Below are 16891 nucleotides of genomic sequence, written 5' to 3' on the forward strand. Positions count from 1 at the left end.
CAGAGACTTCTCTTCTCCAGGCTGAACAACCCAAATTCTCTCAGCCTTTCTTCACAGGAGACCTGTTCCAGCTCTCTGATCAGTTTTGTGGCTCCTCTGGACCTGCTCCAACACGTCCATGTGTTTCATGTCTTGCTCCAGAGCTGGACACAGCATTTCAGGTGGGGTCTCACCAGAGCGGGGCAGAGGGGGAGAATCACCTCTCTCGACCTACTGGCCACGCTTCTCTTGATGCAGCCCAGGATACAATTGGTTTTCTGGGCTGCAAGTGCACACTGCCAGGACATGCCCACTTTCTTATACATGAAGTTTACACATAACATACAGTTATTAAAGAGGCATTGCCTTAAAGTAAGGATAGGGCGTTCACATGAAAATGTAAATAATGAATGAAATAAGAGTAAAGAAGATTATCGCAATACTACTCATTTCCATAACCAGTGTTTTGTTAACAAAAGCAAATCAAAACATTTTTCTGCTCTCCCACTAGCATTATATTCAGAATTTCTGAAGAAAGAAGAAGAAAGGGTTCCTCAGGTTCTCTCCTGAGGTCATTAATTCCATCAGCTAAGTTAACGGTGAGTGGGTTTTTTGCCTCGGGATACCTGAGCAGTTTGTGTTCAAGTCACTGGGAATAATGAGCATGTTTCCAAAGAAAGAATTTGGTTTACAGTCTTTTGACAGAAAGTAGATTATGATATCACAAATATATCAGTAACACAATATGAGGCCACAAAACTTAAAATGTAAGACAGCAGAGATTTTTAAGAAGATTATACATCTCCAGAGAGATAACTAAGTATTGGAAAACATTCCCCTTACTACATATAAACAATAAAGGAAAAAAATTAATGAAAGCAAACAGGTATCATAATTTTATCTTTTATAGATATACACACGTGCACACACACGTATATATACACACACCTTACATCTACTCGCTTTCATTCAATCCACACACAAACACAAATATATGAATAATACTTTCCTCAGTGAGAGTACCCGTCCATAAGTCTTCTATTATTGCATTCCATCACTTTGCCACTTAATTGGCAAAGAACATGCTGCTATTGTGGAATGGCAGTGGTTAAACCCATAACTAATTTTTATTTCCAAACACATTCCAAAAGGCATTATAGTATATCAAGTTTATTATGCCTAGCTGCTGAGGTTAAGATTTTTTTATACTACCGTTTCACAGAACCAGTCAGTGACTTCTGGATTTCTGACATGCCTGATGTCTCAAAGGCATTACTGTATGTTCAAACACAATATATTTATTCCCACATCATAGAAAAATAATACAAAAACTTGATGTACTAGTCTCTACAGACACCTACTACAAAAAAAAAGAAGTATTAGTTGATCAAAATATAACCAGTTCTCATTAATTTGGAATTTATTTATCGAAACAGTGAGTTTAGAACATCATCTCACTGCAAAGCTGAGCCTTGTGGAGTTTAGAAAGGAAAAGACTGTATTTCCCAGGCTTATCAGAAAGTTGGTTGGGCTGTGTCCTTCAAAGTATGCATGGGTTTTCCAGAGACACAAAGAAGTAACTAGAATAGGGTGAAAAAGCCTGGTTTTCTTTTCACCGGGACTCAGTATAAAGCATTTTAAACCATAAAACTCATCAAAAAGCCATTAAAGTTCCCCATAAAGTTCACAGAAGTTCTCGTTCCAAGTTTTCATATCACATGAATTAGCAAGACCTTCTACACCTGTTTTAGAGAATCTGAAATTACCATTTCCTTAGACTCACTAGACGTTCTCAAAACACACTGTAAGCCTAGCAATATTACAGACCATCTCCCTTCAAAACCTGGCAATTATTTTGGTTTAAACAGCTCCAGTGTAAAGAGACCATCACCTCCTTTGAGCATTCCAAGTAAGCTGCCAGTTGTTGGCAGGTGGAACAAGACTTTCACAATGGAGCTCAAAAACCTTCTCAGAACCATAAATTTACACTTACAGCTTATATGGAAGTCTGTATATAAAGACAAAGTCTGAAAGACAACACATGTAATTTCACAGTGATGACACGGTGACAAGAACACAATACCCAACTGATAAAATTATCAGTCCTTTGAGCAAGTTCACTTATTATTGCGGAGCAGCAGAATCTATTATTAGCCCCTACGATTGCCTGCAGCCAGAAACATTCCTCCTCCTTCTCTCCCCTCTCCAAAATATGACCTATAAAAACCATCCGTTGCTAGCAAGGCCTGAGGAAAAGTCCACTAATCCAATACATTAGATTCCAACCCCCCCTTTTAATATCCATTCTAGATATTAAATGTCAAAACAGAGTGTTATTTGTATTGCTTAAAACTGATTACTTTGCTTATCTGTATTACTTAAGATCAGCATTATTTCTAGACTATGGCAAACACTTTGCTCCAGATTAGAGCTTCTCCAGATACTGGTAAAATGGATATTGATTTTTGTTGTTTGTTTGGTGGGGTTTTATTTATTTATTTGTTGTTACATGCCTACTAAAGATGACAAGACTCAAAATGAAATTTCAGAAGCAGCAGGATAGATACTTCGATAAAAATACAACCTATGCTACATTTTAGTCCTGCCAGCTGTTTAACTATGTCAGACTTGATAAATGTGCATTAAGTGGTTACATTTAAAGCATTTTGATGTGTCATGCTACAAGACCTAAATGCTTCTAAACTAAGCAGCAAGCCTAACAACCTTTCTTACCGACAAAAAGAAGCGTAAATATGAGAGTAAGCTGATAAACAGCATGGCCCAGAATGTTCTTCATCATGGTACGGGATATAAGAGGTTTGTTCCTGCCATATGGCTTTCTTAGCAATAGAGCCTCTGTTGGAGGTTCGGTGGCCAAAGCAAGTGAGGCAAAGGTGTCCATAATTAGATTGACCCACAACATCTGCACGGCTTTCAGAGGAGAGTCCTGTGGAGACAAATGAGAAAGTGACATATTTCCTGGAACAGTAAGTGTTGTCAGGTCATTTCCTGTGATTTCATTTCTTCCTGTGCGACTGCAAGCAGCACTGAAGACGGGATACTGAAATACATGGGCCTTTGGTCTCACCTACCATGACCTTTCTTCTATTTCTTACGCAAGACCAGAATCATGGGAAACACAGCGATCAGAGCAAAGATTAATTATTCCTCTCCAGTCGTTTAAATCAGGAATATTTAGAATCACACAATTCTTATAAAGCATAACATTAACACTTTATAAAACATTTTACAATACCCTCTGTTACTTCATGCATCATGCTTCCATTTTCAGCTGAATTTAGGTAACTAGAAAACGTAAGTGAGAGTTTCTTTCCTGGAAGAAAAACTATACTGAAATAATTTTAAAAGTAATATTTCCTTTTAATATAACCTACCGATCTGTTTTTTTTCCAAAAGAGCTTGAAACGATTAAAATTTTATTAAATAATTACTGCGACATTTTAATATCTCTCACTTAAATAAGACCTTTTAAATACAGCAGTGATGCAAAAAATGCCTGATAAATTAAAAAATTATTCTGAAACTCATTAAACTATATCAAATGTGCAAAAGTAAGACAATTGTCACTATTTTACTGGGTAACTGCATAACGTATTCGAAAGTACGAAACTGGACAGAAAAAACCCCCAACCATTAGTACTTGTCAGGAGCAAGTATTCATTTTCGGGAGCAGATCGCCAACCGCTAGAAGGAGCTCTTTCCTCACTTAATTCGAGAGAGAGTCTATGGTCATATTACAGAGGACTTTAGCTCATGTTTGGTGTTTTGTTTTTGGTTTTTTTTTTTAAAAAAGGTAAATAAATAAAGCAAACTAACACAGATTTCAGGAGAACTCTGGATTGATATCATAAAGTTTTGATTTGTAATTCATTGGGGCAGCTGTAACGATAAATGCAGTTGGTTCAAGAAGCTGTATCAGGAATAAAGAAGTAGGTTCTCTCTTTGTACCTAACAACCTCCGGCGCCTTTAGACTGAATACAAAACGGGCACCGTCAGTAAGGTCTGCTTCCTGTTTCAAATAGACGGGTTTTATTAGGAAAATAGAATCTCAAAAGTCATAAGGTACCAGTATGACAAATTTTATAATGGAAGGGAGTTAATCTAAAGCGTGGAAGTTGGAAGATCAGAGGACTCTTCTTATGCATTACATTACCATGGTGCTGCAGGAGTGACGCAAAGAAATTTATGGAACAGCATAAAAGCCAAATCAAAGCCAATAAAAACACCTTATGGATTCCGCCCTTTTCTTCAAAGGGTTAAGCGTTAACTTTTAATGAAATTTTATCAAATAATGAGTGCCAATATCCACTCAGTATCCCAAGGACATATGGAGAGCAAGGCTAAGTGGTTTGGTCTGTTGCAGATTCGGTTTACAATCCAGGTCTCCCTTGAGATAAGATATTATTTCCTCTTGAAAACATATTTTTAACACCCTTACATTTACACAGATTTTGATATATTTTATTTATAAAAAAATACTCATTTTTGGCTTATTCAAAGGGATGCAGAAAAGCAACCTATTGTTTCTAAGTCTGACAGGTTGGCTACCTCAGGGAAGGGGGGAAGATCAGGATTAACAGATTCCTGACCTCTTGGTTATGGGTTGCATTAACTGCCCTTATCCGGAGAGTTCAGCTCGCTCATTTGATATGCAGCTGCAGAACCAGGAAACGGCTCTGTCTTTAGAGGTGGCTCAAAAATGAAACGCAATCAGGACAAACTTTGCTCCAAACTGAGACCTCATTTATTTCTATTAATACTAATGTCTCAAACAAGGAGACTACTGGCACAAAAAGCAGTTTATTGCTAGGGCTCAGAGACCCTAGACTTGCACACGGTTTATAGAGAAAAAGGAAAACATGTTTTCTACTGATGAATTTTCCTTGTTGGATTTTTACCTGTCTAGTTAATAAGTTTTCTTGAAAAAAATTCTCTACTTTGAGATGTTACAATAGGTGAATTTCTGCTTCATGTGCTGACTTCTATGTCAATAAAACTGAGTTTGTCTGCTTGCTTAAGAAATAGAGTCAAATATTCAGGTGCCTATCAGAGCCCGACGTATTCCTAGCCTAACAAAAAGTCAGATGCTTTCAGTCTCTAAATCACACAACTGTAATTGGCAGTCATCAGTTTTGGCAACAGCATGTTCTCACCATTTCACACTGCCAATCACCTTGGGTGGCTATGGTGCCTCTAATAATTATCTATTATTGGCAGTGCTACGCTGTTCAGTCAAGTGTGAAAGCTCATTCTAAGCCGAAGCCAAAACATTAAATACACATTAGTCTGGGCAGGCAGTGAAATGAAATTTCCACTGCAACTCTATCTGATTTCTGAGTCGTTGGTGGAAACTGAGGAAAATACATATCAGCTGAGGAGCTTAGTCTCCCATTGCAGATTTTGGTCACTTAAGCAAGTGGGATGCAAATTCAATGTTCTTTTCACTGCGTTTTAGCCACTAAATGACTAGCTAATAATTCTTAATTCACTTTCTGAAAACTTTGTGGATAGAAGCTGTTCAAACTGCAAACCACCCAAAATTGCCACTTATTTGTCAAATTCCTTTCCACTTGACCTTGGAGTAGGTTAGCATTGGCCTAGAGGTAAAAGGAAAATGTCCCTTAAATCAAGTGATGTTACACTTCAGCTTGGAAACACTTAAAAGTACAAATCACCAAAGGCTGGAAATAAACTACAAATCCTTTGTGACGTGCAGAGCCTCACAAGTTTTAGAGCTTGTTACTTTTGATTTAGATGACAAGCTGTAAGGGAATAAAAAGGTATTTTCACCCTTACCTCTTTACTCCCGCTTGTCACAGAACACATGCGCGGATTCATAAAAATGAGCATTTTTGGTAGGTTAACTTTACATACATTAAAGCAAAAAAATGTTAGCCCTCGCTTCTGCTGCTAGATCACACTGTCTACTAATTGTATGGAAGAGGCATCCTGAGGTCTATTTCCGTGCCTCTAAGCCTTCCCAAAACAAAGCTAAACAGTAGACACTTTGAATTTATATTAAAGCTTTTTCAAATTTGCCAGTGCTATTATTTTAGGATTTGCCAAATACAGTCCTGCAGTAAAACATTATAACCATGTAAATTACTGCCTCATACATGTAAGTATAGATCATCCTCATTTTTTGAACAGGATCTGTAAAAACAATAAGTGATTCATGCGGTAGTTCATTGCTACAGTGCTTTTTAATTAGCATTTAATTTTCCAAACATAATGTCCTATAGAGTCACTGTTTTTGGTTCCTAATGTCTGCTAAAACATTAAGTCTTTCTCAAAGTACGAGAATAATAATTTGAATGTAAAATGTAAAAACACTGTCTTTGTCTTCTCTTTCTTTAATGCAACCTTTTTGAATAGTTACATTGCCTCAACTAGTTGGAGACACAGACAAAATTTGGCACAGACAAAGCTGCTAGCTTTATAGTTCCAGTAAAAAATTGTTACCATTTGACTGAACTGCACTTGAAAAATCTTATTTTGTACATACCCAGATTATTTCTAACAGCTCCAGACATAAACACCTAATATTTTCTTGGTACTGTGTCTACATGTTAGGGACAGGAAACAGGATGACCTTCTGGCTTTGTAAGGAATATATGGAACTCTATATGGTACCTAGGGATGTGGAGCAATGACTCGTTAGAAGTACAAAATCCACAATAATTGTAGGCAGGGCTCCAAAGAAGAACCCTCACCGAGTCCATCAAGGGCTCTGCAAAAATGATACTCAGAGAACGAGGTCAGAATGTAAGAGTTTCTCTCTCATAAATCCACTGGAAAAAGAAAGTATTGACTTAACCTGAGGTAACGGCTGCTAAACAGAAAGGACAATTATATGCAAACTGGTCAAGATAACCACACCCTGATCATTTTAAAAGCATGTAACGGGCAACACAGAGGAGGAAGCAAGAGGTAAATGAACTAGACTAATGGAAAGGTAAGGTGAATTAATACAGCTGAGCTGCCCTGCGCCACACCAGCTGCACTGACATGGGCGTAGCAGAAATAACAGCTGGGATCTCACAGGTGGGTGCTGTGGACAGACTGGACACAAAACTGAGAGCACCAGTGCAGCCCCAGATGGAGCGATCCAGCTTTTCATCAGAGACCTCTTTAAGCTTGGCTTTCTTGTGTGACCTACATCTCAGAGTTGTGTAATTATAGAATCACAACACAGACGTTCACTATTAGTTGAAAATTTGGAACTCTTGGCTTATCCATCGAGCTGCTGTAAATTGGAAGAGGGCCCGATATAAGTTGGATCCCTGTGAGGGCAGCAGCCACGCTAAACTTGCCAACAGATGACACTGTGTCTGTAATTCCTGTGCTGCTCAGAATATCATTTCTGTTACCTTAACATGACTTCACGCTGGGCCCGATGACAGAGAATACTGAATGACCATTTGCATTGGTCCCATTTAGTCTGCATAATAACTTCTTTAATAGCCCACTGCTACTCCTTTGTAATCCATATGTAACAATGGAGTAGCATGTAGGGTCCCCTACGCTTTGTACATGTAGTTAAACATCTATTGAAACAGCAAACTAAAACCCAAAAATAACAGATATCGTAGATATTCCCTCTAACAGCAGCACCTTGCTGAAGTAGGCTTTGGGTAGATAAATAATAAAATAACATTTGCTTAAGATTAACAGAATTAGGCTAAACAGTAGATCTCTGAAGTGGAATTGGCAAGGACACTGATTTTATTTATGTATTTGAGAAAAAAAAAGCAGCAGATCCTTAAAAAGACCACTAATGGTCACAGGCTCTACCTAATATTTTTATTAAAGCTCTCCATGGCACTCCTAAGGTGCTCTGGACCAAACAAATCAGCTCCTGTGTGACAATGCATTCTCTGGGCGCTCCTTGGCCGTCTAGTTTCACTCCTAATAGTACTCACACAGCTGGATCCTTTCATTAATAGAGTTGCTGGGGTTCACCAGGAGCCCTGCAGTGATAGGACCATGTATTTACACGCACACCGATGCAACTGCAGGATCAAGACTGAATAAAGTCTATCTAGTTGCAAAGCACAAGCCAGGTGTTAAAAAAAAAAAAAAAAAGAGAGATAAACCAGAGATTTTATTATCTTTGCACTTCCTTTAAGCACAAACAGTAGAAACACCAAAAAGAGTAGCTAAGTGTAAGAGACGCTTCATACTCAAAGCATCCCCGTACGCTGGTTCTGAATTGCAGAACAGATTTTTTGCGAGGTGACATTAAGAAGCATGAAATAAATGTTACTACCTACATAGACCTCTTCTCATTCTAGATGTGATGAAATATCACTAAAAGGGTAGCCTGTGTAATATTCATTAACCTGAACTAAAATTATATTCTGTGTGTCAAAGAAAGCCAAACTGGCTACCTAAAAGCAAATTAAAATCCATTCCAATGTGGACCTCCTTTATATCCATTCTGAAGGTCACAGAAAGCTGTGGTGCCTTCTGGAAACCATGGATTTTAGCTTCATTTGTTTGTTAAGAACTTAAATGTTTCAGTCAAAATAATAACTTAAGACCTGTGTACAGTTTTACAGACCTAGATCTATGTGTGTGCACCTAGCCTGTCGGATGCAAGGGTTTTTTTCGTATATTCATGCATTTTGTGCTAACGCTATTTTCATAGCAACCAGAGGGTACAGTATGTTCTCAAGTGTAATTTTTAGTGAAGCTTATGAGCCAAACAAACACAGTGCCCTTTCACTGGCTAGAGTATTTGAGTCAAAGCCTAACATAATGATGTTCATTCGTAAGGCGAGATCCGTCTTGAACGAGACAGAAGCTGCTGGAGATTATCAGCACTCAGGCCGCTGAGTGTAAACAGAGCTACAATGGAAATAACTGCTGCCTTTTGGCTACAGTTTCAATTTTAGCTCCTTTCAGAACTCTTCCTCTGGGTTTGCATTTTTACTGCCAAATTAAGGAATTGCATAAGAATCCAGGAATTCTAGAAGGTGTACATTAAAACCTGTAAACAGGGACAACAGACTTGAGAGGCCCAGTGATGGTCTTACGGACCACGGGGGCAGTACAGATGCACTGGGCCTGACCCAAATCCTTCCAGAAGCCAATGGAATGACTGAAGGGATGAAGCAAGCTCTGGAATTAGACAAGGGAATATGCTTGTGCTGATCATGCACTACACATGCACTTAGACTTGATTTAAAATAGTCTTTGCACCATTTCAGTAATGTTTAGCCTCTTCAAGAATAAACCAGAAATTCCTTAGTTAACAAATAGGAACAAATTAACAAATATATTTCCCTTCATGCTTTCACAAAGCCATTGAAAAAATGCTGGACACAAATAAAAAAAAAAATCACCATAAACGTTAGTAGGCAGCGATTGAATGTCTATAAAACAGGGTCTTCAAAGGAAGCACTCATCTCAGTTCCAATTATAGTATTCTTACCACTTTGCTTTAGCTTTTTTTTTTTTTCTATACGGTTTTGTACCACTAAGAAAAATCCAGGAGGATTGGCCTTCCAGACTTTTAGTCCTTACTCACATACCTTCTGTTACCAGCAACAATCACTTCACAGCTAAACATTTTCTCAATATGCTTGGAAATATTTCCCAAGATAAAAGGAAAAAGTTATCCAACTTCTGCCTCAACACCAATAACTCTGTCCTGTAGCACAGGCCCAACTGCGCCAACAAGGCGCCCTCAAGACCCGGGGCAGTCTAGCACTTACGGGCTCACAACTTTCACTTCTTGGAAAACAAGTGAACTGAGGTTTCCGTGCTTCCTTTCTACAGAATAAAATAGGTATTTGTTAAGATCACTTCCGCCTGGTCCAAAAGCGGGCACTTCCGATGTCCCCGCACATCCCAGCCCCAGCCCCAGCCTCATGCTCACTGAGCCCAGGGCAGCCGAACACCTGGTCTCTGCCCGGCTGGAGCCCGGTGCCAGCAGGAGCTGGCAGCTGCAGACTCCTCGTGTGCAGCAGAAAAAAAAGCCTCTGAATGTCAGTCAAGGCTTAGGAGAAGTTTGATCTCATGGTGGTGTAAAGGTACCTGGGTTTCTGCTTTCAACTATCAATTCCATGATTACAATGTAAGTTTACCCCGGAGCAGAGGTAATGACTTATTCATTGTTTTGCTCAGGTGTGCATGAGGTGAAATTTCCCTGCTGAAACAGGTATGTGCATCTGCGTGGAGCACAAGGCTGGGAAGCATCTGCTTTCCCACAGCGCGTCTCAATCAAAGGAGGCATTTTGTAACAGCACCTGTCTGCAGCATCTGAAATATGCATTATTTGAGGGAGTGACAGCACTGAAACCTGCATGTTTTGCTATTTTCTAGTGAAGGAAAAAACCTCATACTATACTAAATACATCCTGTTTTCTCTCCAGGGAAAAGAAAACTTAACTTTATTATCAAAAAGTAGTAATTTGAAGGGAAAAAAAATGTGGTTTGCTTTCACATATGCTTTTTGTAAAAGACCTAGATGTTGCATGTACGCCAGGATCGCAATGAGGGATTAATGTAGAGGGAGAAAAAGAGATGAAAGCCCAACTGTATGTGCCATTTAATTGGTTTGTCATTTGCATCTGAAATTAAAAGGAATTGCCTGAAAGCTACAAAATAGTTTTATCAATCAAAAAGCTCCCCTGCTGGGATTACTTGTGTGTGTCAGTACCACTCTCTTGAAAATAATAATCTCATTCCACAATCCATCAAGAACTATATATTTAGTAGTGAAATATTCTGAGAGGAAAAGGCAGAGACACATAACCTCTTCCTTCTCCCAGTCCCTGACATTTTCTGTCCTATCTTCACAGGCTCTGTCACGACAATAATATGTAATCAAAACCAGGGTGCTGTATGGAGGCAGCACAAAAACTAGCAGCTCCCAAAAGCAATTTTCTTCCAGGAGATGATGGAATAGTGCGCTTCCTTATGCCAACAGCTATTTAACAGCTTGATCCTAAATACACTCTTACTGCTCAGAGGAATTTCAGAAAGCATACTTTCTGTTGTACGAAGTAAGAATCAGATGGAAGCCACCATTACGTAAAAGCAAGAGTAGCTTGGTAGGATTTGGCCCCATACTTCAAGCAATGCCTGACGTTAACCTTACCTGGGTAATGCAGGCTCCAGTGAAAGCCACAATCACGGCCACAATGTTAACGGTGAGCTGGAACTGCAGGAACTTGGAGATACTGTCGTAGACGTTACGTCCCCACATTACAGCCTTCACAATGCTACTGAAATTGTCATCTGTTAGGATGATGTCTGAGGCTTCCTTCGCAACATCTGTCCCAGCGATACCCTGGAAAAAATGAATTGTGAATAAAACTACCTACTAGAAAGTACAGAGACAGAATACAAATCTTCATACTCGTTCAAAGTCCACAGTTATGCAGAGACTCCCCAGCATAGTAACAGTGACTGCTGAGTATATTCTGCATTTTATATTTGCCAGGAAGTTAGCTAATTTGGCCTATTTTTGAAAGTGAATAAGGACGCAGAAAAGGGAATTGATAGAGTGCAGTGTAACTCATGTGATGATAGTTTTGAGTGTTTTAAATTATCAGCTTAATGACTACCAATCTTCTGAGTTATTTTTATCATTGATGATATTTTATTAATATGCATGAACAGAATTGCTAACAAAAATTAGAATTGTGTATCTTAATATATAGTCTAATATATTAATGTCTTCAGAGTCAGAGTACGTTGGGAAGACATCTTTACCAACAGTGATGGATTTTACCAAAGCAAAATAGTACTCCACTGCTGTGAAGAACAGAGATGTTTTTTCTGTATTGGCACAAAATTCCACAAATAGCCAATATATTCGACAAAATATTGAAAAAGTATCATAACCAGCAATACCCGTGAATCTAATATAGTAAATTAAAGGATTCTGAAGCAACATAACTTGCCCCCTCCATATGTTGCTTCACTGACAAGTAATAACTAAGCAACTTTCTCAACGGTGAATGAACGAGAAACCTCTTACAGCAAATTTATAATGACCCAAACATCAGTAAACATGCTCAAGATTATACCATTGCAAAGCCAACATCAGCTTTCTTAAGTGCTGGTCCATCGTTGGTTCCATCACCAGTCACAGCTACAACCTGCCTCTGCTCCACCTGGGTGCTGTCAATAATACCTGCAAAAAATGCACATGCGTGGGTATACATACATAGATAAAAAATAATTAGCAAGATAAACCTTCCCTCTAAAAAACACCAGGATCTGTGTAGTATGTATTACGTAAGACTGCATAATACCACCCAAGTCTTACAGAGATTAACAGAGTTGATCTTTAAGGAAAAGAATGATGGAAGCAGTGTCATCACTACTAGGCACTACTAGACGTCACTAGTAGAATTCACACAGAAAGTTCTGATCCTGCATCATCAAAACATCAACAAAACTTGCATAGACTTGAAAGGGCATGAGATCAGCTCTTTATGTTCTTTTGGAAGATTTCTACTATTTAAAATGATGTGTCACAGTAAACCCATTTCAGCCCAGCTCTCTGATTAAACATCAGTGGAAAGGATTTGCCAAAGACTTTAAATTCACACTTAAAGCTCTCCTAAACTAGGACTGAACTGTAATATCTGCATTACTGGGATGCCTTCTGGCAATCAGTTTAACCTAAAGATAACAAATGCCATTGAAGAATTTTATTTAGCTGGAGCCAAATTAGCATTTTAACAGACATGTTCAATTCTGCCAAACAATGAGTAAGAAGACACAAAATAATTCTTTAAATTCTGGAGCCAAACATTTTAATAAATAGACATAATAAAATAATTTCTACTTTCATTTTGAGATCATTTGAGAAAGGGAAGCATTTTTCACTCGCTGAATCAAGTTCCACACAACTAGCCTGCAGGGAAGTATTTTCCACTTATGCAGATGGGCAGAGTAGAGAAAAGAAGAAAGAATTTGTCTAAGGTTACAGAAGCAGCCCTGGTTTTTTAACAGGATGGGGATCATTCACCATCCGTGTTTTTATTTCCATGTCAGAGTCCATTTGAATATGGGTCCAGAATACAGGGCTGTTGTGTGGGATACAAGAACACCTCTCCATATTAGTAACTTAGCGCAGGGAAATGACAGAGTTCCTTTTGCTAACACATTTTGCACAAAGACGTAGCCTCTAAAAACAATTATCAAAACCTACCCAGTGTGAAAAGCTTTCATTCTACTCTGGAAAAAAATAACTCCCATATCAGATAACTAACCAGAAATAGGAAATTGCAGATTACAGAGCAATAGCTGCCTCTTGGCAAGGTTCAGGCTTATCAGACACCCAGAAGATTGCAGAGCAGTATGGAAACAGCCAGTCTCCTCTATTCTTCAGTCTTATGAAAATCAGGAAAAAAACTTTTCACTTTCTCTTGGCAGTATGAACTCAAATAAGTGGCACATTATTCTGATAAGATCTTATAATTAGAGCTTTCAATTTGTTGGGGTGATTTGCCTTTGTTATTTCTAAATAAACAGGAACATCAGCTGCCATTACTGTCAAAAGCATTTATCTTGGTCTTCCCTTCTTGTTATTAACGCACCCTTTGATGTTAAATTAATAGTTTCAAACTTCTGAAAAAAATTCGTTAAAACCTCTGACACGTCACGGTATTAACTGCTCCAAACAGGCAGATAGCATCCTCTCACAACTGGATTCCAAATGGAAGCACAATCCAAATCAAGTTGAAAAGGCTCTAAGAAATGACCTCCTAATAGATAGCGCTCGAGCGTCAGTGACTGCACTACCCAAGTGCCCTGCATCAGCCAGTTGCTGGATGCGGCTAAGTCATTTACAAGCTTTAGTAGTCATTTTTATCCCTAAAAGCAAACTATGCAGCCAGGATAAGCCCAGCGCCCTCCAGAGCATAGAACTGCATAACCAGCAGCCATGGAAAAGGAGAGAGAAACTGGTTTCGGTTCCCATCAGCATCTCAGCCACACACCTCACGGCAGTGACCACGGCTGCTGTCACCAGGAACATGTCGATGCACGGCCCAATAGAACATGGATGGACTTCAGTGCTATTCATAGCAAGAGAGAAGATCTTTGCGGAACTTTCGTTTGTATGCTAGACAAATTTCTAAAATGGAGCAGTAGTGATTATTTGGGATTCAGAGGATTTATCAGAGCTATACTTAGGCTCCCTGACTTCTGCACGCTCCATTTAATCTGCTCCTCCTCCTCCCTTCCTCACATTTCTGAATGCTTCTCTGCTTTCCAGCACTTGCCCCCTTCCCAACCACATTTACTTTTAGGTTTTGGGGTGGTTGTTTTTTTTTTCTTTCTTTGATATAATTCTGTTAATAGTTGTGATATGGTTTCACCTCAAGAATTTTCTTCAGTATCGACTAACATGCCTGCATAGATTTTACAAACAACATTAAGGAGAGCAAACGGAAGAGGGATGCCTAGGAAGGGTCACCCCTCTGCAGTCTTGAGCTGTGGACAACTACTGCTTCAGTGAGCAGGGACGAACGTCAGTAAGGGCATGACCTGACAGACCGCCAATAAAGAGAATGCCCGTTTCTTTAACATCTACTGGCCTTTCCACTCATTCAAAACAGCTAAAAAGAAGCTTCAGTATTAATTAGTCATGTCTAACAGACAGGAAATTTCTTCAAGACAGACTGCTTTACTCCAGTTGAAAGCTTACATACAGTATTTTAATAAAAACAGCTCTGCAAGGTAGAGCCGGGGATTTCCTAAAACTCAGCAAAGCTTCCTCCCAGAACGGCCTCTGCTGTTTCACTCGCCTGTTCCCTCATCTCAAGCTGTTTGGCCACGACTTTCCGCTGTCAAAACAAATTTTATCCAGCAGCCACAGGAATACACCTAGAGCTTAACGTTACAGTGCGCTCCACGTGCCGATTCCGCTGATGCTGCAGGAATCTGGGGAGGAGTCGTGTCTTACATAAGGCATGACTTTTTCAGAGCCAGCAGCTTGTTTCTGATGAGGGAAAAGAGCATATTTAAACAACTATGTATAGCTCTATCAAGAGGGGCACTATATGCACAAGCTTGATACAAAAGGTACCAGCACTGCATACACAGCTGAAAGTGAAATATATCCTGTGTCTCCCACCTCCCTCCCTTCGCATTAAGCAAGCATTAAATCGAACCCACTCAGGACAATAATATAAAGAACATTAACCAACGATGTGTCTCCCATTTCTTTCACAAGGAGCTACCTGTACCCATGGCTCAGAGCAAAAACATCAAGTATAGCTTTGAGTTCTCCCTTTATTGCCACTTTATTTAAACGATTCTTACTTCCACTGTCACCCTTAGAGTCACATCAGTGGCTTGTTCTGGGAGAGAAAAATTCCTGATTTAGGTATTTCCTTCCGTCCCAACCGATTAACTCAGAACAGGCAGCCAGGAAAAACTTAGCTCCAGGAGAGCATTTCACAGGTGCACACCAATTCAGGTGCTACTGATGCAGGAAAGTGGATCACCCTACATGCTTACACATAGTTATATTTCTTTGACAAGTTAAACATAGACAGATGCAGTCCCGTTCTGCTTCTTTTTTAATACTTCCAAACTTTTTGAAGCTCCCTGTTCATGTAACAAGAATTTAGAATGTCTGTCTGAAAGAGAAAATTTAAATTCAACTTCAGCTACAAGCCTAAGTATGTGCAGGATCAGAGCGTTAAAGGTTAACACAGAAGTGTTACAAACATTACAGAGAGCACTGGTAATTGTTCAGTGAATAGTACTCCACAAAGTACATGGTATTAGAACGCAGAGGGGGACATGGCTAAAACACGCGGATTTCTGTACCAAGCACATACCACCAACAGGCTCTGTATTGTACGACCGAAACGCTACCGGGGAACCTTGAAGGCATCAGTGCCTCCCACAAAGGTCCACTCAACACAGGCTACAGAGACCTAAGTGTATTTACAGAGGATAAAACTCGAGGTTCAAGTGCAGTGTACCTCCTGCTTCCTTTAAACTATTTTTATGTTCACCGCTTCAGAGGAGCGTTGGTTGAAGCTGACTTTTCACATGGTGGAACAAGCCAACTTTCTGAGCATTTCTTCATATGAATTTGAATAAAAATAAATATTAAAATTGTTTCTCAAATGGAGATAAAAACCACTTGCAATTTGCAACATGCTGATATTTAAGCTTGGAATTTCAATTATTACACTCTTCTTTGTTTTTATTATTCTACCGACCCGTATGGTATGTCCACATTACTGAGGTCATACATACAATACCATCCCATGCAATAATAGTGGAAATATTTTAGTAATTAAGGTTAATTAATAAAACTGGTTTCTTCTTTAAAGTTCCCTTTCTGCTTGATAATATATCAGCCTTACATGTGAATAGACGAGCCAGTTTTAATATCACTCAAAAATAATTCCAGCCTAATTTAAACAGATTGGAAAGCACAGCTTCTCTACCTGGTAAACTGAATATTTATTTCATCTTCTCTAAACCTTCTGATAAGAAGATGACGCTATTTCCCATCAGTACTAAACAGTTGCTTCCCACAGTATTTTAAAAAACAGCACGACAATATTGAAGTATTTCAGCAATAATGTTATAAGGACACATAAGTATAAATAATACATATTTCTATTTGTTATATTTGAAATAGGGTAAAAAATATGAAATTACACTAACGGATGTCATAAAATCCATCAGAAATTGTTTCAATTGGATTGAGATATCTAACATTTTGCTTCCCTGAAACAGCTTGTGATGAGAAACCATTTTGCCTTTTTTCCAATCTACCTCTACTTCAAAGCCATAAATATTTGAGAGAAACGGTCTGCACGGCCTGAAATGCTGAAGCATGCCTTTCTCTAGTCCCTTAGCAGTAGTAAAAACAAAAATGCAAAATAAAAATGATCC

General features: G+C 38.9%; 1 protein-coding gene across 12 annotated transcripts in view; it reads right to left on the minus strand.

The window, feature by feature from the left end:
• ATP2B2 (ATPase plasma membrane Ca2+ transporting 2) overlaps positions 1 to 16891 on the minus strand; it is a 429063-nt gene that overhangs the window by 24389 nt on the left and 387783 nt on the right. For all 12 annotated transcript variants that reach the window (XR_010072835.1, XM_063348415.1, XM_063348414.1 and 9 more), the window contains 3 exons: positions 12043 to 12149; positions 11109 to 11300; positions 2713 to 2926 (listed from right to left, as the gene is read on the minus strand). Coding sequence is in view for 11 of the 12 variants with exons in the window: in XM_063348415.1 (XP_063204485.1) it covers positions 2713 to 2926; positions 11109 to 11300; positions 12043 to 12149 (513 nt within the window). In the remaining variant the exon portion in view is untranslated. The remainder of the gene's footprint in view (positions 1 to 2712; positions 2927 to 11108; positions 11301 to 12042; positions 12150 to 16891) is intronic.

This window comes from Chroicocephalus ridibundus, chromosome 10 (assembly GCF_963924245.1).
Source record: "Chroicocephalus ridibundus chromosome 10, bChrRid1.1, whole genome shotgun sequence".
In the NCBI taxonomy this organism is placed as follows: Eukaryota; Metazoa; Chordata; class Aves; order Charadriiformes; family Laridae; genus Chroicocephalus; species Chroicocephalus ridibundus.